Here is a 20,935-nt window from a genome sequence, read left to right on the forward strand (position 1 = left end):
TGATTGTGAAGTCGATTTTATTTTATTTTAGAATTTTTTTTACGGTTGCCAAAAAGTAAGACCCATGCATTACATAAAAATAATAGAACGAAAAGGGAAAAGAAATTATTAGCAATTAACATTTAAAAATAACCGATGACTCAAAAAAAAAAGATACCTTTTTCATTTTACACTTTTTAGTTAGAAACACGGTTGCTGAACTTTTGTAAATTATAAATAGATCCTATGGAGTCTGGTGATTATCATAATTAAATCGGCCCACGTTTAGTCTCTAGCTAGATTACCTCAAAAGAAACTAACTTATACACATACTTATATGCTGATAAACACATTACCCTCCTCTCGACAGTCGGGTAAAATTACTCAAACCTTTTGCAATCTTTTGCTTTTTCAGCTCAGCCTAAATGAATCAATAGGACACAAAGCTCGCTCGTTAACATAATGTATTTAAGTCTCAGTTCAACTCCCAGTAGGGTCAACGTTTGCAGATCTTATTGTCTTGTTTTTTCTTGGAAAAATAATCTTGGAAATACAATACGGCTGCTTATAAAACGGTATTCTATTGTGATAAATGAAAAACAGCTATTCATTCGCAAACAAACAAGCGATTATGTTTTGATAAAGAATTTAATATTACGAAAAGTTAAACACACGTGTACGTTTGTAAAACAATATTTCATCTGTAGGTACTTATAATAAATCTGTAGAGAGGTCAATTCTGTACATGAAATATATTTTCAAAATAACTATCAGGGGGTGATTTTAGTGATCAATACTGATGGCAAAAATGCAATCAGTAAATTTTTTGTCTGTCTGTCTGTATGTTCCTTATGGAAAAAAAAACTACTCTAACGAAAACTATTTTAACGAAACTTGGTACAATTATTCTTTATACTCCTGGGCAGGTTATAGTATACTTAGGAATTCCCACGGGAACGGGAATTAGCAGGAAAATCCTTTTGTATGAAAAATTTAAACCGCTTAAGCTGTTAGACGCTTGAAATTTGGCACCTTAGTAAACTTAAAGCTTAGTTACAACAGGATATTGCAAAATTCCCACGGGAACGGGAGTTAGCGGGACAAAAACATTTGTATGAAAAAATCTTAACCGCGTAACATAGATGAAGGGGGTAAAACGGGATCCACGCATTCGAAGTCGCGGGCGACCGCTAGTATTAAATACGTTTTCTTTCATAAAATAGACTTAAAGCCTAGAAAAGTAAAAATACTTTTTCTATAATGTAAAGTTTATTATTTTTAACATAAAAAATATACTTCGTTTAAGCTTGTAATTAATTAATTCCTCACTACTTTATACCCTTAGATTTCCAAACCTTATTTAAAGCACAAAGACCCCAGTTTCTTAATATAAAGTGAAAAGGATGATGGGCACAAATGTATGGAAAGTGGTACCCGCTCCAATAGCCATAACCAATATATATTTTAAAAGGCCTTTAGATGTAGGAAAATGTCTGCTATGGGGCCAGTTCTAATTCACGTTTTGAAAGCAGTAATTCCACTAAGTATTATAATGAAAGTATAACACAATCATCCATGTATACGAGTATGTATTATGACTACAATCTATTAATATAACTAAAAGAAGCATTGAAAAGGAAAGGATTATACCTACGATGAACTACCCAAGCTATTAGCCCTTTATTCGCTTTCATCATCATCATCATGATCATTTTAGCCATAGGACGTCCAGTTGAACATAGGCCTCCCCCAATGATTTCCACAATGGCCGGTTGGTGGCGGCCTGCATCCAGCGCCTTCCCGCTACCTTTATGAGGTCGTCGGTCCATCTTGTGGGTGGACTTATTGGGTCTTGTGGGTTTATTCGCTTTAGCAACCCATAATAAAACCCTTAAGAAGTAATAAAACTTTAACCCCTTTATTAATAAAAGTTACACCCTAGTTGAACTCTGGCTTAAATTGTCATTTGGTATGGAAATGTCATTTTAATCCAAGGTTCTTCCTAGGTGTAACTTTTTATTAATAAGGGGGTAGTACTTCTTTAAATAAAAATATTTATTTCACAATTATCCCTATCAATAATTATAGAGTTAAGGAAGGATGCTGGAGCAGTAAACCCTTCCTGCTTCGCATAACCTAAGTACCATACGATGGACACGTATGATACTTCTTCTTCTTCTTCCTCGGTCCCTCACTGATGAGGATCGCGACCACAGATAGTGTTCCTCCACAGACTGCGGTCATAACCTGTGTGGACCGCACGATGCAAACTCCCGCCCACCGTCTTCCTCACCGCGTCCGACCATCTCGTCGGTGCCCTGCCCCGAGCGCGTCCCCCTTCATACTGTATGATACTTAGGTTACACAAAAAGTATCTTTATCTTCGAACGCAACCAGATCTGAGGCTGGTGGCCATAGTAAATGTTGTTCGTCTTGGTAAGACCTTTCAAATGACACTACAAACATAACTATTGGAGCCGGGTACCATTCTGCAAAAAAGTATGTATATCTTCGTACACAACCAGATCTGAGGCTGGTGGTCATAGTAAAAGTTGTTCATCTTGGTAAGACCTCTCAAACGATACTAGACACATATCTATTGGAGCCGGGTACCATTTTGCCCATTGTCCTTTCAAGTAAAAATCACACAAAGTTGAAAAATACAGGCCTCCCTTATCGTATATTACGTCACTTAGTCCAAACTTAGGCCATTTTCGTCTAACCGACCACTTAACCATTTAACTGTAAATAACTTAAGTACTAGCAAATCCTAAAACCTAAGTAGAAAGTTTGTTCATTCGTTTCAGCTAAAATAATGACCTCCATTGCTAGACAAAGGCATCCCCCAATTAATTTGTACCTTTATACAAGTAAAAGTCAAAAACTAACTAAATCACTGCAACGGTAAATATCTGACAAAACTCACGCCCGTATTCACAAACGATGCTTGCTCAAGTAAAGCAGCAAATCGAACGCACAGCGTTGAATACTACAACTCATAAATTTTTTTGTACATACCTTTGCGAAGAAAACCTTCTGTACGTAGTAACGTACTTTTCGTTAAAATCTAATATCTCGAAATGTATCTTTAAGAAGCTGTTATCTAACTCATGCAGAAGCCCTCACGTTCTCAATTCCCGCAAACTCCCTTTGATGTACAAACTTACAAACTTCCTGGATATAGTTAGCCTGCAAATAAATTTATACTAGCGTTAACATGTTTATAATAATATGTATTATCAATAATTTCTATAAATAAAGGAGCTTGACGTCAGATTCTAATCGAAACGCGCTCGACTTCTAAGCAAAGGGATTTGTATGTTACAGTCAAAACTGATAATCAGTCAAAACCACTTTTGACTTAAAAAATAAATTAAGAGTGGTTTTGACCAAAGGCTACAGATTGGTAACATTTTAAATCAGGCTAAACCATTTTTGACTGATTTAAAATTTTAAGACATTTAAGTATTCTTCTGGTAAAAGATGGAACTGGAAAAATCAGTCAAAAGTGGTTTTGACCGACTATGAGTTTTGACTGCAACATGTATATTTAGAGGGTATGGGACATGTTTGGTTAGGGTACTCCTGGATTGGATGGGTTTCCCAGTTGCCGCCTTAAGTGACTCTACCACAAGGGACGACTGGGAATTGAAAATAAACATTGTCACCTTCAGGGGTGCTCCGAAACGCTTTGGGTCTATCTGTCACTGTCGTTCATTCATTAAACCTTTGTTTTGTCACTTGACATCCTTTCTTTGGCTTTGCACTGGAGGGAAGTCGAACCCTAACTTCGAACTCCTCAAAGTTCTTCTGATTAATTTAATTTCGGGCCAATAACCGTATAACTTTCCCTTGGGACGAACTTTAACTTCACTGGATGGGTGTTTATTGGTGGTCAAGCTGTAAATCTTGGCTACACAGGAGTTGCAGCGGTGGGAACGAGAGGTGGGAATAGTCCCGTACTTCGCTTATTCTAGAACTCGCTTTGCGAGTGAGCGATGGCAGAATTTGAAACGTCAGTGTGCCTACCATGAGTTAACGTTAGGTGAGCTCGCTAGCGAATACGTCAAAAAATTCTATGAAGATTTTATTTCTTGAAAGTAGCCGCTAGGAGCGCTGCACAATATATCATACATTTAAATGTCATTTTTTTACGAAGTCGCTAGCGAGCACACCTAACGTAAACTCATGGTAGGCACACTGATAACGTTTGTCGGAGTAACCTTGCTTGTAGCTATTGGGGTACTTAAATGTCTCAATAGGCATCACTTGAGACGGTAGGTATTCAAAGAATAGTAAGATTAAGATTCTTTTTTGCTAAAAGTGTCAAATAGTTAATCTTATAAGTTTTATAAGTTTAGCTTACTTCTAGTAATGTAACTTCTAGTAGTAGTAATATGTATGTAATAAATGATGTCTAGAAGTAGAAATAAGCAAACAAAAGTCAAATTAGTAAACACTTTATTGTTAAATACCACTGAAAATATAATATTTAAATTAAAACAATTACATTATAGGTACCTATAGTTGAATATTCTCACGTTTAATTGTACAATCTAATTGCTGACAACGGTATTGGTTAAATCATACGAGTATTCTCCGATCTCAGCGGTTTCAAGAGCTCTGGGCTGGACCAAAATACAGGCAAATCCAGTGGGTTCTCTTTTTGACTAATTTATTTATTTATTACGTATACGAAACAGGACAATATCCAAGCAATACAATGACAAAAATAAAAAAGCAAAACCAGACATTATCTCAAAGTAGATGACTAATCTTTTTTACGTTTTAGTATCGTGAAACGCTCCATTTTTGTAAACCCCAAGCTCTTATCTGTCATATTGTTCTTTTTTTTTTCAGGATTACCAAAAACTTATTACAAAAATTACAGCAAATTCAAAACTTGCGTTATTTTTGGTATCTTGATTCAATATAAAATATTTTACTTAAACAATGTTCTATGAGGTGAAGCTATGAAAAAATGTACAGGCCGCCTAAGCACACAGAGTTATGGAACTACAATCACAGTGATATTACAAGTCGAACAGGATGGCTCAATAGGCTCCAAAAACATCAGGCTTGGCCCCATGAAGTAGGATGTAGGTAGTGGATATATCAATTCATGCATTGTCCTGACGGGCTGGAAGACGTAGCGTGGGCAGGCCTCCTATTACTAGGTGGACCGACGATCTGGTAAAGGTCGCAGGAAGAGCCTGGATGCGGGCAGCGCAGGACCGTTCATTGTGGAAAACCTTGGGGGAGGCCTTTGTCCAGCCATGGACGTCATTTGGCTGAACGAACGAACGATTGTCCTGACAAAAAAGGAGCTTATTTTAACTATTTGTATTTTCAAGCAAGCATTTTGCAGTTAGGTAACCGGCAACACGAGACTAGAACCAATGTGTCCCCTCAAACGAAGGTCGAAGGGCTTATTTAGTTGTTTATTGAGTAAACTCAGTTAATTTCGGAGTAACAATGCCTTTTGTATCGGCGAAACTGTTAATTGGGTCCGTGAAAGGATTATTGATTTGACTTTGTTATTTTAGGACACTCGTGTCGGATATAATTGAAAGTTATTGTTAATGATTATTATTGTTAAGAAGAGCCATCTATTGGAGCGCGTGAGAAGCTCCAACCAAAGATCAATGGCAATACTATCACCGAGCACACCGCATCGATTACGTCACGCGATGTCAAGAAACCACAACAGATGGCGCTGAAGCACACCTATAAAAACGATTGCACGGACGCTTAACGTCTCTCATTCTCATTTGAACTTTCAACTGAAATATTGTAAACGCTTTATTGTAAAGTAATAAATCCCAGTATATCTTCAAAGTCGCCTGATTTACCCGTGTTGATCCATACACACAAGAAGATTAGGAGTCACAGACAATAGCTAGAAATTAGAAGCCTAGGAACACACTCTGAACACGCAAACAATTATCTATATATATAAAAATGAAACCCGTTTCGCGTTGTCACGGCATCACGTGTGAACGGCTGAACCGATTTCGATAATTCTTTTTTTTAAATGTTTGTGGAAGTCCAAGGATGGTTCTTACGGAAAAAAATATTAAGAAAATCTCTACGCTAAGGCGGTACGAAGTTCGCCGGGTCAGCTAGTTAAATATAATAATTAAGGTCGGTTTACTTTAGGTTCTGTGGGTTATTATTGTGCAAAGGAACTCTATTTTTATTTTATTTGTCCTATCTGTCATCGGGTTGGTAATTTACAGGCAGTTTATACTTTTAAAATTCATTTAACACTGCAGTACACGCGCCCCTTTTTTTACACGAATACACGCGCGGCCTACTCTGGTAAGCCAATTTAAAATCACTGTAAATCAGTTTGTAAGCAATTTATGAATAGAATTATTGTGTAAATGATAAAAGTGTTTATTATAGTTATTTTATAAACAAAGTTTCTTTATATAACTATTTGGGATCAAACATTATAAACAGATTTAAAAGTTGTAAATTTTTTGGACCAAAATTGCACTCTGAGACCAATGTTAACAAAAAAAAATTGACTGACAAAATATGATTAGTTTTTTATCTGTCATAGTATTTATGACTTTCTAATGCCTGGTACACGATGTAAATCCATTTGTTGCAAGTCTTACATAATTTTTTTGTCGAGTGATTTCGGGCTTTTGAGCAGACCCGCAGTTTTGACGGCCAATTTTAAAAAAGTGCGCAGACTCTAGCGACCCAAGCTTTACTGGCTTACTGACAAATTTAGTAAACGAGGCTTTCCTGGAATGCCAGCTCTCTGGCGCAAGTTTTCAAAAAGTTATAGCGTAAAATGTTACCCTGGTCTACTATAGTAGTCCGCGCGTGTACTCTAGTGTTAATAAAAGCATATTTCCATTGTTGCTTTATCAACGGATGATAAAAAAACATGAAGAAATAAAATGATGATTGTAAAGAAATACGGAGAACGGGCAGCAGCGCTCTCTGAAAAACATCAATCTTTTAAACTGCGATCTCCAACCCGCCTGCCAAGCGTGGGGATTATGGCAAAACCCTCCACTCCAGTCCAGCAGTGGACTGTAAAAGGCTGTTGATGATGATGAAAGAAATATAATTTGGCTTTTTCTTACACAAAATACTTAAGTTTCAACTGTATTATGGTGCATAATGTTAATCCATAAATTATGGTTTTGAAATCAGCTTTATAGCATTACCTAATTGTCTTCCAAAGACACTGGACTTTTTAAAACAAAAAACTTCTAACAAGAATTTTCTAGCAAAATAATTAATTTCAATTATAACGCCAGTCGTAGTCCAATTAACAAAGTACACAAACCAAAGTTATTTAAATCCCAAACTCCCAATATAATCTTAGAAATTTTGTGTTTCTATATAAAGTTTCTGTTAAACAAAACCTTTGAAATCAAAACTTGCTGTGAAATTTTCATCGATAATTACAATTTTAAGAAAAAAATCAATACAAAATTAATTGTTTGTCACGAGAACTAGGTCTAAGTCGTCGTCGTTGTTTCAGCCAAATGACGTCCACTGCTGGACAAAGGCCTAATGCCAAATAACGGTCGTTCGTTATCCATATAAGGCCATAATGAACGGTCCTGCACTGCCCGCATCCAGGCTCTTCCCGCGACCTTCACCAGATCGTCGGTCCACCTAGTAGGAGGCCTGTCCACGATACATCTTCCAGTCCGTGGTCGCCACTCGAGAACTTTCCAACCCCAACGGCCATCGTCTCTACGAGCTATGTGCCCCGCCCACTGCCACTTGATTTAGCAATTCTGCGAGCTATGGTCGGTCACTTTGGTTCTCCTGCGGATCTCCTCATTTCTGATTCGATCACGCAGGGAAACTCCGAGCATAGCCCGCTCCATCGCCCTTTGGGTGACCTTGAGCCTTCTTATGAGGCCCATAAGTACTTGTATATTTTATTACACTAACCTAGACATGACCTTGACATAGCCTCTAATCTTCTCAAAATGAGGGCTACTTTTATAAGCAACTGGTACGGTTAATGTGCTGTCGTTGTACAAAGTCTGGCGCTTAACTGAGTCAATGCCTGAGGTTTGCAGCACAGAAGGGGTGATATTGACATATTATGACGTGACAGAGCATACAAATCAGCCCCCCTAGACAAAACGCAATTTTTGATCGAATCGAAAATCGAATCCGTCAAAACTCCATACAAAAAAGGGGCTTTTCGACCACTTTTCGACTGGTTTGCGATTATAATTTGCACTTTGTCTAGACCACAGATATGGATAGATGCAGCATGTGTCAAAAATTGTATGAAGCCGAGCGTGCCACTTTTTAAACGTCATTAGTGTCATTTTAGCGAATTTTAGTGATTGCCGCACAGATATGGATAGATGCAGCATGTGTCAAAAATTGTATGAAGCCGAGCGTGCCACTTTTTAAACGTCATTAGTGTCATTTTAGCGAATTTTAGTGATTGCCGCAACGTAAAAGTAATCGTATCATCGTACTGCATTCGCAAAGTCATCGAATGATATCGTGTGACTCGATTCAAAAATTAATTAATTCCGATAAAACTGATATTTTGTTAAATTTATAGCTAGTCTGACTGTGGATTAAAATAATTATGTAGCGGTAGACGTTATTCTACAATTCTACATTATTAATTTGCAAATAATATTTTTGTTGTGCCTAATGTTTATGAAAGTAATGATCGTTATTCCATTATGTTAAATAGTACTACTAGTAATTCTTACTTAATTCCATACTTTTAAATATCCTAGTAAGTAAATGACCTAGTTTCATAAAATAAAGACTATTTTACTCAAGCTTTTTATTTTTAATAAATGTGAAAATGCGTAGTTTTGCCAATACGTTTTCTTTCATAAAGCTAAGTCAGGTACCTAGTTTTGAAGATATTTCTAAACGACAAAATCTCGGACGTCGTATACATAGACTAGTAATAGTGTATACTGCGATCACTGACCTAACTTCTCGATTTGTATATTTCGACGTTATACAGTGCACTCTGTCTTCCGCGATCACTGATCTAACTTGTTTTATAATTCTTCTACTGCTACTTTATTCTAATTAATTACATATTTGTTACTCGTTGCTGTTAATTACAATTCTCAATCCGTAAATAATTTCTTCTCTCTACCGTGTTCGTACTACTGTCCTCGTAAAATCATCGTATCCGATTGTTGTAATCGGATTACATGAACATCACTCGACCATGTATGTCCATTTGGACATATCGGAATGGCACGCTTTGACTAGCAACTTGCTGTATCTACTCTAATCCATATCTGTGGTCTAGACCCACTGAAGCACATTTGAAATCTCGCTGACGTTTGACATCACAAAAACACTCCCCGTGCCGCTCCCATACCTCAGGCACTAACTTAGTTAAACTCTACCTACACCTATAGCAGCGCTTATGTGTGTATGTAATGTGTCATTATTTTGTACTGGCTTTCCGCCCGCGTTTTAGCCCGCGTGGAATTTTGTCTGTCACAGAAAAACATTATCGCGCGCGTCCCTGTTTCAAAAACCGGGATAAAAAACTATCCTATGTCCTTTCCCGGGACTCAACCTATCTTTATGCCAAATTTCATCAAAATCGGTTTAGTGGTTTAGGCGTGAAAGCGAGACAGACAGACAGACAGACAGACGGACAGAGAGACAGAGTTACTTTCGCATTTATAATATTATAGATAAACTATAACACTGGTCAACAAAAAATCAAAATTAAAATGGTGCCGAGATTCTGTTGATAGTTTATTATTAGGTGTGTATTAGTAATAATAAAAACATTTTTCTTTTTTTTTTCCTACGTGTAGTTTTTGATCTACCCTCAGTTTTAAATTTTAGCTTTAATTGGTACTTTGGTTGCACAGTTTGTAATGTTATCGGTATATTTTTATAACGAAATTTATTTTAATATCATGTCTGCATTGCCAAGAAGTTGCCTCAACGATCCAAATGTAATTTGTTACATTTGTGATGTGCACACAGTTAAGAATTTCAAAAATTTAGACAAAATTTTAATAAAAAGTGCTTATTTTTCTTACTTTAAGTCGGAAATTGTGGTTGTATTCAAGCCGTGGATACCCGAAATTGTTTGTATAATCTGCTGTGAACACTGAGGCAATGTTTTAATGGTCAAAGAAGCCATAACATGAAGTTCAGAGTGGAAAAAGTGAGGAAAGAACAAAAAAAAATCCTGGTTTGAGCATAAAAAAAGGTTAAAGCAGTAAATTTTTTATGGCCCACAAATAAGAATATTAATAAAAGATACTGATTTCTTAAGTTTGATGGACGTTTGGAACGATTTACGTGGACTTATTTCGTTGAAGTTACTAAAAGTTTTTTCGGAAATCACAGGACTAGTAACTACTATGAAATTGTGAGACATGCCCTAAAAACTCAGGATGTAATAATTTTCATCAAAGGGCACTACCTCCACAGTCATCTTGACCAATTCCCAGAGAATCTTGGGTCACTATAGCATGCTATAGCTAAGAACAGGGAGAGCGATGCTATCAAGACCTAAAAACCATTGGAAGAGAGGTACCAAGGCAGATGGGATAGCTATATGATGGCTGATTACTGCTGGAGGATGTAACGTGATAGTTCCATTACACCTCATTCACAAAAGTCGTGGAAAAGAAAGTTTTTAAGCACTTCAAAATATTAAAAACGCTGATTTTGGTGAAATTTTGTATTTTTCTATACACGTCAAAATCTAGAAAACCACACGTAGGAAATCAACAAATTTGCTACTAAAGCAACCAGTATAAGGTCCTTAATCAAAAAATATATACAGTTCATTGGCACCAAAACCACTGTTGACCAGTGTAATATTATAAATTTTTCACTATATTTGGACAACAATTTCATCTGTTCTAATCTCTATCGGCATGATAATCTATGAAGATACTATATCTATACACATGTATGTTGTATGTATGGTACTCATACTTAACATAATTTATAGCGACATGATTCACAACTATCAAAACAGACAGATATTGAATTCATCTATGTTTTATAGCATCTGTTATCAATATATTAAGTAGCTTTATCAATTTTGTAGTGGTATCTACAGTCGACCGCACATCAAATTGTAAATGTTTGTTGCAAAATAGTGTCTATTGCAACGACATAAGATACTATAGTGTTGTCGACTGTACCCTTGGTTCATTACTCTCGAATGATAAAATCATAGATAATGGAGTTAACACAAAATCAATAAACTATGTGAGAGCTGCATATTTGCACTTCAATGGAAATATTTTTAAATTGAGTGCTGTAGTGGTAGTCTAAAAGCTTATGGCATTAAAAAGGGTATAGAGTGGTGGAATAGTGAGTAATATTAACTAAATATTATGATGAAGCAAACAAGGAAAAGTCCCACGAATTTCGATATTTTCAGAATTTTTCCTTTTGATCATAAACGATTGCTAATACAATTCTTTAACAATAATTTAGAAAAGCTCACACCCTTATAAATATGATCAGAGCCATAATTTTATGATTTAAAGGATATCAAAACCCTGACTACTTCACGAAAGAGCTACATCTTAAAATTACCTGTCCAGAGCAGACCAGAGTATTTTTATTCTACGTAACTCACCTGTGTTTTCTTGTCCACAGCTCATCGTGTACCCAACGCGGCCTGGTCTCCAGACCATGGGGGCACTCATCACGATGTTCTTCATCTGGGCCACCGCCTTCACCCTCGCCTCCCCTCTGTACATATTCCGAAACCTCAAGACTCACAAGCTGGGCTTAATCGGGATGGACTCGTTAAGCTTCTGCATAGAAGACTGGCCCATCAAGAATGGCAGGGCAATCTACTCATTATTAAGTTTGATCTTCCAATACCTTTTACCCGTTCTAGTTGTAGTGTTAGCACATGTACAGATTCACAGGAGATTAAGAGGGAGAAGAAGGACCACGAGGAAGACACCAGCAATCCTAATAGCTATAGCAGCTACGTATGTGATCAGCTGGCTGCCGCTAAACGTCTTCAATATAGTAGCAGACTTTAGTTCAGAACCATTTCTAGACGAGAAAGCCATGACAATAACATACGCAATCTGCCACATGTTTGGCATGTCCAGTGCTGTCTCGAATCCGCTGTTATATGGATGGCTGAACGACAACTTCAGAAAGGAGTTTGAAGAGATTCTTTGCTGCTGTCAAAAAAAAGGCCAATTGAAAAAGAACATAGGAAGAGCAAAGAATAGAAAGATGGATACAGAACTAACGGCGTTGGCACAACTGGAACACACGGTGACAGCGAACACGAAGACGTCCCAGTGCTCTCAGATTTTCTGACTAAAGACATGTTTCAAATAGCATGAGACCAGCAGTGTCGAGATGCACAATATTTGAAACTCTCAGTGTCAATTCCAGTGACTCTTTTAGTTAAGACGCCGTGCTGTGTATAAAGTTCCTTTGTTATGTTTTCTATGTTGACGATATCATTGTAAATGTAAATTCTACGAACTGTTTTGAATAAGGATAGTTGTAGTTTGTACTTTGCGTTTTTCTGAGCCCAAAACGCGAAGTACTGCTGTAATATATTGTAAGATAGATGTAGGTTTTTTAATTAAACGAAATATGGAAATGAAAGGTTTTTGTCTTGACCTACTAACGCTAATACTGAGCTGTGCAACATCTGAGTGAGATTAAATAAATTTGCTTAAAAATGTTACCCTAAAGGAAGGCGCATGAAATTAAATTCTTCGCTGAGTTGTAGCTTTAGGGCAAACATACCTTTTTAAATACCTAATTACACTTTGCTTTTTATCATTCAAGAAAATCTTCAATAATTGATTTGAAATCTCAACGAGAATTCGGAGTAATTATCTTTTTACTTTGATCAATAAAAGAGCCGTTTAATTAGAACTTATAGTTAAAACGTTTTAGGTTATCAACCTAAAATCAGAGTCACCTTACTTTGATTCATTGAAATTTAAACAATAAAGAAAGAGACAAACATCAATAGATTTAAATTGAATTATTTACCATTAAATTCATAGTATTCACGAAATTGTTCTAAAAGTCAACAATTTGACTACAAATTATAAGAATTTTATTGAGTTTTTGTTTAGTCAGGCTACAAAAGATAGACAATCAATTTTGGTGATAAGAAACGATATAAACTTTGAGAATGAAATGTCCACTGAGATCATGTCGTAATCTCAAGATAAAATTAATCTTCAGTCACGTATTATGTTTATGTACAATCAACATTATATAAAACACTAGCGGCCGCCCGCGACTTCGTACGCGTGGATCCCGTTTTACCCCCTTCATCTATCTTACGCGGTTTAGATTTTTTCATACAAATGTTTTTTCCCGCTAACTCCCGTTCCCGTGGGAATTTTGCAATATCCTGTTGTAACTAAGCTTTACGTTCACTAAGGTACCTGCATGCCAAATTTCAAGCGTCTAACTTAAGCGGTTTAGATTTTTCATCATCAACAGCCCTTTACAGTCCACTGCTGGACTATGAGCCTCCTCCACTATGGTGGAGGGATTTGCCATAATCTCCACGCTTGGCAGGCGGGTTGGAGATCGCAGTTTAAAAGATTGATGTTTTTCAGAGAGCGCTGCTGCCCATTCTCTGTTTGTTGTGTAGTCCCTAAGTCGCCTCTTACGACACCCGCGGGAAGAGTAGGGGTTGGTGACAAATGTATTCTACTCTGCCGTCACCACACGGCGAAGACTTCATTCTCAAAGTTTAGTAAAAAGTTCATAATAAAAATATTATGATAGGTACCTACATTTTGTAACGTAGAGAGCACGTTGACTACAATGCAGGGTTATTTTTATAAAACTCCAGAAAATAGTTATTTTTATCGATATATCAACATCTAGGCTGTTAGAAATAAATAATGGGCAAGTCTTTGAGGACATATAACTATCTAAACTACGTATAAATAATAGAAGAAAACTAATTAAAATTTCAAGCGCGTCAGGTTTTAATAAGTCTTCATAATCAATTTCAGCCACATAATTAAGTATTCGAGAATACTCTATGAGATGAAACAGAAAGATAGATTTGATTTCAGTGTTCGTGATAATGAGAAGCCATTTTTCCAATATTAGAATTAACTAGTGATATTGAAAATGTTAGACTATTATTTCTTCAATTTTGTTTTTAGAAATATTTGATTGCAATGAGAAGGATACTCCCAAAAATAGATTGTATAATAACAGGTAAGCCATTTTCAGTAATAGTAGTAAGTGAGTAATTTTTTTCTGAAATTAGAGTTCAGAATTAAGGATTTTATTAGTATCATGAAAATTAAGTGGCAAAAACTATCAAGACCAAAAATCATGAATTAAAAAGAAGGTGTGGGTACTCCGACATTACCTTTTATTTGGCCTGCATAGGCTGCTCCGTGTGGACAAATTCAATTCAAGAAAAGTTCGTGTAAAATAAACGTCTATGCTTTGACTCGGGACTATTCCCACCTCTCGTTCCCACCACTGCAACTCCTGTGTAGCCAGGATCTACAGCTTGACCGCCAATAAAAACCCAACTAGCGAAGATCAAGTTTGTCCCGTGAGAAGGTTAAACTGTCATTGGACCCGCAACGAAATCAATCAGAAGAACATAAGAGGAAATCTAAGCTAAGGTTCGACTTCCCGAATAAACGGTTTGAATTTGAATTATTACAGCAATTATAATTCTACTATCATCATGCTATGCTCAAATCGGGCGCATATACGACGACGCTATATACGCCGACGTAACGGCGCGACCGATGCCGCTGGACCTGCTGTCCGGGAACAAGACCGAGTACGACCGGGACATGGAGGAGTGTATGGACGAGTTCATCAACTGCGCCACTTATGTCAATGGGTATGTACCATAGAGATGTAGAGAGATGATCCATCTATTACTCCATCTATCTGAGTTCGAAACTCAATGTCGCATTAGAAATTCACACACACAAAGTAATCAAAATATGTACTCATTATCCACTGCGGTATGTGTACTCAACGTTCGAATAATCTTTAGTACTGCGCAAGCAATGTAAACGCAATGTAAACTATTTACATTATGACGTCGCTGCTGTCATCATTGCTTACACGAGCAATGTGTTCTGTGGGTCTAGACAAAGTGCAAATTATAATCGCAAACCAGTCGAAAAGTGGTCGAAAAGCCCCTTTTTTGTATGGAGTTTTGACGGATTCGATTTTCGATTCGATCAAAAAGTGCGTTTTGTCTAGGGGGGCTGTTCTCAGATCATAGGTTCTGTTTTTGGGCATATTGCTGCGACACCGGCCACGCCCCCTTGTCATATCTGCCATTAGTTTCTGTGATCTGTGGTATATACTTTTGTCATATTCTTCTTCTTATTGTTGTGTCGACTACAAACCTATACAGTGTTGGCCCAAAACTCCGCTACAAGAGTGTCGTTGACTGAATCTGAATCTTCCTGCGTGCCGTTGTTTTGACACGCAGGGCACGACATCATATTAATAATCATCAAAATCCGATGCGCTACGGAGGAACTTACGTAAACACAAACAATAATATAATAGACTAGCTTTTGCCCGCGGCTTCACCCGCGTGAAATTTAGTTTGTCACAGATCGTCATAAATGTATAGCCTATATGTAATTCTGGGTTATAAAAAATAATACTGTAAAGTTTCATCAAATCCGTTCAGTAGTTTTTGCGTGAAAGAGTAACAAACATGTTAACATCTAGACAGATTTATAATATTAGTAGGACTGCTGTAAACGGGTAAAACAGGTAAGTTTAGTGTAATATCAAAAGGAGCATGGTGTTAATATAATTTCTATAATTTTGAGCACGCTATGCAACTTTGGGCTTAGTTATAAGGCCTATAGTACAACGAAGTTAATACATACTAGTACCACGCATAACGCAGTGCTAAGTATAAGAAACACACTCGCTTTTGCTCAGCCCGCATTAATAATACACCTTTATCGTAAAAAGAATAAAAACAGAAGACAAAAAAGACGGCCAAAGGTGGAGACGATAGTACTTCAAGCATCTTCATCAACAGCCCTTTACAGTCCACTGCTGGACTATGAGCCTCCTCCACTATAGTGGAGGGTTTTGCCATAATCTCCACGCTTGGCAGGCGGGTTGGAGATCGCAGTTTAAAAGATTGATGTTTTTCAGAGAGCGCTGCTGCCCATTCTCTGTTTGATGTGCAGTCCCTAAGTCGCCTCTTACGACACCCGCGGGAAGAGTAGGGGTTGGTGACAAATGTATTCTACTCTGCCGTCACCACACGGCTTCTTAAGGCTGCAAGCATCTTATTTAATTGTAATAGAGGACATTTTCCAACAAAAACCTGTAGCCTGATCTACTGTACAATTAATATTAAATACACGAACAACATCCCTTTCAAAATAGTGCCTCCATTTTCCATTGTCCTTTCATACTCATTACAAGTTCGCGGTTATTCTCTATTACAAGCATTTCCCACATCCTAAGTATTCCATTTTACCCGCATGCAAGCTTCCCGTAGTTAAATTTTAGTAAAAGGATTTCACACTTTTGGAGAGGAAGTGGGAACTTCCAACCGTTTCGAATCGGAAAGTTCTAAAGCTTTGGAACTTCCGTTTAGATAAGTCCTACGAAAATATTTGTGTTTGTTTTAATCCTCTTTATATTAATGGATGCGAAATAATCTCGAAATTAATTAAATAATTAATACTCGTATACAACGGAAGAGTTAGACTTTTAATCCCTATAGCTGGCACATAGTCTATTCTATCACATAGCTTCTCAGCACTGGCCCATTTATTGTCCTGAAGCAGTGGTAGGGTTAATACTAGGACGTTTAAAAGTGTTTTTTAAAGCCTACTTACAGAAATAAATGAGTTTTACTGAGTTTTTTTTATTCGGCTATCTACAGGGTGTTAGGTAAATGGGTATATGAGCCGACACTAGCCCATGTTAACATGGGCATATAAATGGTATGGTGAAGTCAGAAGATTGATATTTTCATTTTAATTATTTAAATTTTCATACAAATCGGATTTTATAAAATTTATTTTGTATGACAAATAAAAAAACAAACGATGATATCAAATTTCTGACTTCACCATACCATTTATATAGCCATGTTAACATGGGCTAGTGTCGGCTCATATACCCATTTACCTAACACCCTGTATATGCAAGAGACCTTATGCCCGTTTTCACCATCAATCTCTAATTTTAGGTGACTCCTATGTAAACAAAATTCCTATTATTTGTTACCACAGGGGTCACTTAAAAAATAGGGATTGATGGTGAAAACGGGCATTAAACTCTTAACTCTACAGATAATTCTTTTCTTGAAAGAAAGACACAGTAAGGCATTACACAAATACAAGTAAAGTAATAACATTAAGGCCGAGTTGCACCAACTAACTTTAACGGTAACTACTGTTGTAACTATGACAATAACCGGTGCTATTTGCATGGAGTTTGACAGATTTTTGACGTTTGTTAAAGCTAAAGTAAGATGGTGCAAGTGAGCTTAAGACACAACAATTAGCACATGTAAAAAATACCGTAGCTGACATCAATAATAAAAGATTTTAAGATACAACTTCTTTTTAAATATAAGGGAGAGTCCGCTTATTTGGACCAGTTTTTTTCAATCCCATTTTACACATAGTTTTCTTTTGTTTTTGCTAATGTCCATGGTATATAATAAAAGATACATTATTCAACTTACTATTTCATAAGTATTAATTAACATGATTGTTGTATATTTAGCACAAATCAACAAAGTACGAGTTCAGAGCTTCGGTCCAATTTAGCCAACCGGTTCGATAATTTGTACCACAGGGTTACTAAATTGGATTCCAATAAATTTCAAGCCTATAAAAAAACTATGGCAAAATATTATACGATACATTCTTAACAAATTAGGAAACGAAAAGGAACAGTAGTTAATAACATAGACAATCGATATTGTTTTACACGTTATCACGATTTTGAGTACAAGTTTTGTAATTCCAATTATCGTAACGCACACTTGTACCTAATCTACTTTGCCAGTCTTTTGCTTTCATTTATTGTTAGTCAAACATAACTACGCTATTATATCTTCAAAATATGATTTACTAAAAAAAATTTCAAAATCCTTTGGTAAAGTTCCATACAACTTGATGTGGTACAATTTAGCCGACTAGGTGATAGTGCTTTTAAAAAATCGGTAAAAAATATAGCTTATAAATACCCAAAAATGTTTCAAATAATTGTAATCCACACTAATTTACGCTTCTAAATAATATATTAGAAACACCCTGTGATTAAATTTAACAAAATTACAAACTTAACATGTATTGTCAAAAGTTACTTGAAAACAATGAAAAAATACTTTTCAAAATAAAACACATGTGTTTGTTGTCACGGCAAAAACCACATGGCCGATATTAATTGATTTTAGTTGTGTATCGCTGAGTGATGCAATTACAGACATTCAATAAATACTTTACGAAATAAAATATAAGGGTGGTACAATTTACCCGGCGGTACAATATACCGAACTCTCCTCTACTTCAAAATCGCCCTGAAATCCGAGTAAGTTTTCAATGGAGTAAAAGCTCATAAGTCAATCCCTTGGATTTCCACACAAAATCTGCAAGTCACTGTTTGACAGCTCAAAGAAGTATGTCAATGGACTCGTGTCTCAACTTTCTTAACTTTTTATCGTAATCAAACAGTCTCTCAGCCTGAATATCATCTTGCCTGAATATTGTTTAAATTAATTTTTCATTATTTTCAGAGAGCGGCCATTTTGTGCGATCAACGGGGAGGGGACCAAGAAATTGTATCTCGGCCTGTGCGAAATGAATTATGACAACTGCAAAATTAATAAAGGCAAATTGATTTTTGATATTAATATTGATAATGATATTTTTAAAATTCTATCACTTTTCTTTTTCTTTGTATCTTGTCAACGAAGGTAAAACCTTTACGCCCGTATTCACAAACGATGCTTGCTTAAGTGAAGCAGCAAATCGAACGCACAGCGTTGAATAGAGCTCTGTGATTGATTCGTATGTCACCCTGTGCGTTCACGCGCACTGTGAGACCTCATAGTAATGTTTGTGTGTTTAATCATAGGTGACTGAAACGAGTATCTAATCAATGAATAGTCTAGAAACATACTCCAGCATTAAAATGTTGGGTATCTCACCTCTATCTGAAGTTGCATAGCAAATTACATTGTTAAAACGTTCCAGTTTATCATTTTAGCTAACCGTATCATATCTTTTTCAGATTATTGGCATTATCACAGTGACAAGCTCTGCTGAATCTAAAACGCTACTGTTTTAAAAATAAATAAGATGAATAGTTTTTGGAATTTTATTTCACCTTAATAGCGAACCCACAAGATGGACTGACGACCTCATAAAGGTAGAAAGGCGCTGGATGCAGAGCGCTACCAAACGAGTGATGTGAAAGTCATTGGGAGAGGCCTATGTTCAGCAGTGGACGTCCTGTGGCTGAAATGATGATGATGATGATGAATAAGGCAGTGTTTTAATAAGTATCCGCATAATAGTTAACCACGTCTGTGTTGTAATGGTAAGACCACCTGCTTCAGATCTCTAGAGATCCTGGGATTAATTTCCAGTGGGGAGAAAATTTTCTGCTCGGTTTGGTTGGTGTTAGGGTTTGTTCTAAGTTCGCCTGACTAGTTACCACCATCTTACATAAGTCTGTCGCAATAACTGTCTATTCCGGGTGCAGCTCGCTTCCACCTGACCTGATCATCACTTTCCATCAGATGAGTTCCAGGTCAAGTTTCTTCGTTAGTTGTGGATAAAAAAAAACCCTTCATCTATTTAAAAGCAATCTTGCGTAACTGAGCATACGCGATGGAACTAATTTGACAGGCGCTCTTCAAAGTAACTCAGTTTAAACCATGAAGCTACAGATAAAAATGGAGGCCACACTCCGAATACCTACTTGAAGTATAAACTAAGTATCACTATCTCGCTCTCTGTGGGCAGACTCTCTCTTTCTAAATAAATAAAAAATATAAATTTGTTCAAATTCAATGAAACTCAATGTAAAATCTTTATTTCTTGACATAGGTATCATTAAAAATGATAAGTGTAAATACTGGTAAAACGTTAAGAAGAAATTACTGTAAAAAATGTGAAAAATGTTTACAATGATCCAATGTCGGAAATCACGAGATAAACACTTACGCGTGGAATCTTATGTCACTTCCAGGACACCACGTACTACCGCAACCACGCACTACAAAATTTTGCATCATTTCTTGTGATAAAACAATGATTATTTCCTGTAAACAATCTCAAACGAAATTAACTGCATAATAAACAAAATAGTAAACAACCGCCATGATGGGCCGGATTGGGCCGATGTTGCCACATGGTACCGATTCCCCAGGAATTGGGATTGTAATTCCCTGATTCGCCAACACATTAAACCTAAATGGCCGACGATTTTGTGATTTTTAATTCAACTAGGTAATCGTAGTTCAAATATTTAATTATTTATTTGTTTAACTTATGATTTGGTAAGTGATATTGGTTATTTCGAAGAATTTACTCGTCGGTGCACCAAGTGGGAGGTCTTTTCTTTCTTTTCAGCCAAATGACGTCCACTGCTGGACAAAGGCCTCCCCCAAGGTTTTCCACAATGAACGGTCCTGCGCTGCCCGCATCCAGGCTCTTCCCGCGACCTTTACCAGATCGTCGGTCCACCTAGTAGGAGGCCTGCCCACGCTACGTCTTCCAGCCCGTGGAGGTCTACATTGCGTATTAAGATTTACTTAATAATATTGCTAAAACGATTTTTAATCTCTTCTATCCTTTGTTTCATTTTAAACGCCTCCCAAAAAATCCTTCCTAATAATAATAGGTGGGTAGATACTTAACGAGTCGCGTAATAGTCACAGGACAATAGATCTACCCTCAAAAGCTCTTAGAAGAGTACAATGGACTGTAAT

General features: G+C 36.7%; 1 protein-coding gene across 1 annotated transcript in view; it reads left to right on the forward strand.

Annotated features, from left to right (window-relative positions):
* The window catches only part of NPFR (Neuropeptide F receptor), a 76,605-nt gene extending 64,035 nt beyond the window's left edge, over nt 1-12,570 (forward strand). The window contains exon 4 of the mRNA XM_028321656.1: nt 11,605-12,570. Coding sequence (XP_028177457.1) covers nt 11,605-12,291 — 687 coding nt within the window. The 3' untranslated portion in view covers nt 12,292-12,570. The remainder of the gene's footprint in view (nt 1-11,604) is intronic.
* The last annotated feature ends 8,365 nt before the right edge of the window (nt 12,571-20,935 follow it).

This window comes from Ostrinia furnacalis, unplaced genomic scaffold (assembly GCF_004193835.3).
Source record: "Ostrinia furnacalis isolate ACB-3 unplaced genomic scaffold, ASM419383v2 OfSCF7556, whole genome shotgun sequence".
NCBI lineage: Eukaryota > Metazoa > Arthropoda > Insecta > Lepidoptera > Crambidae > Ostrinia > Ostrinia furnacalis.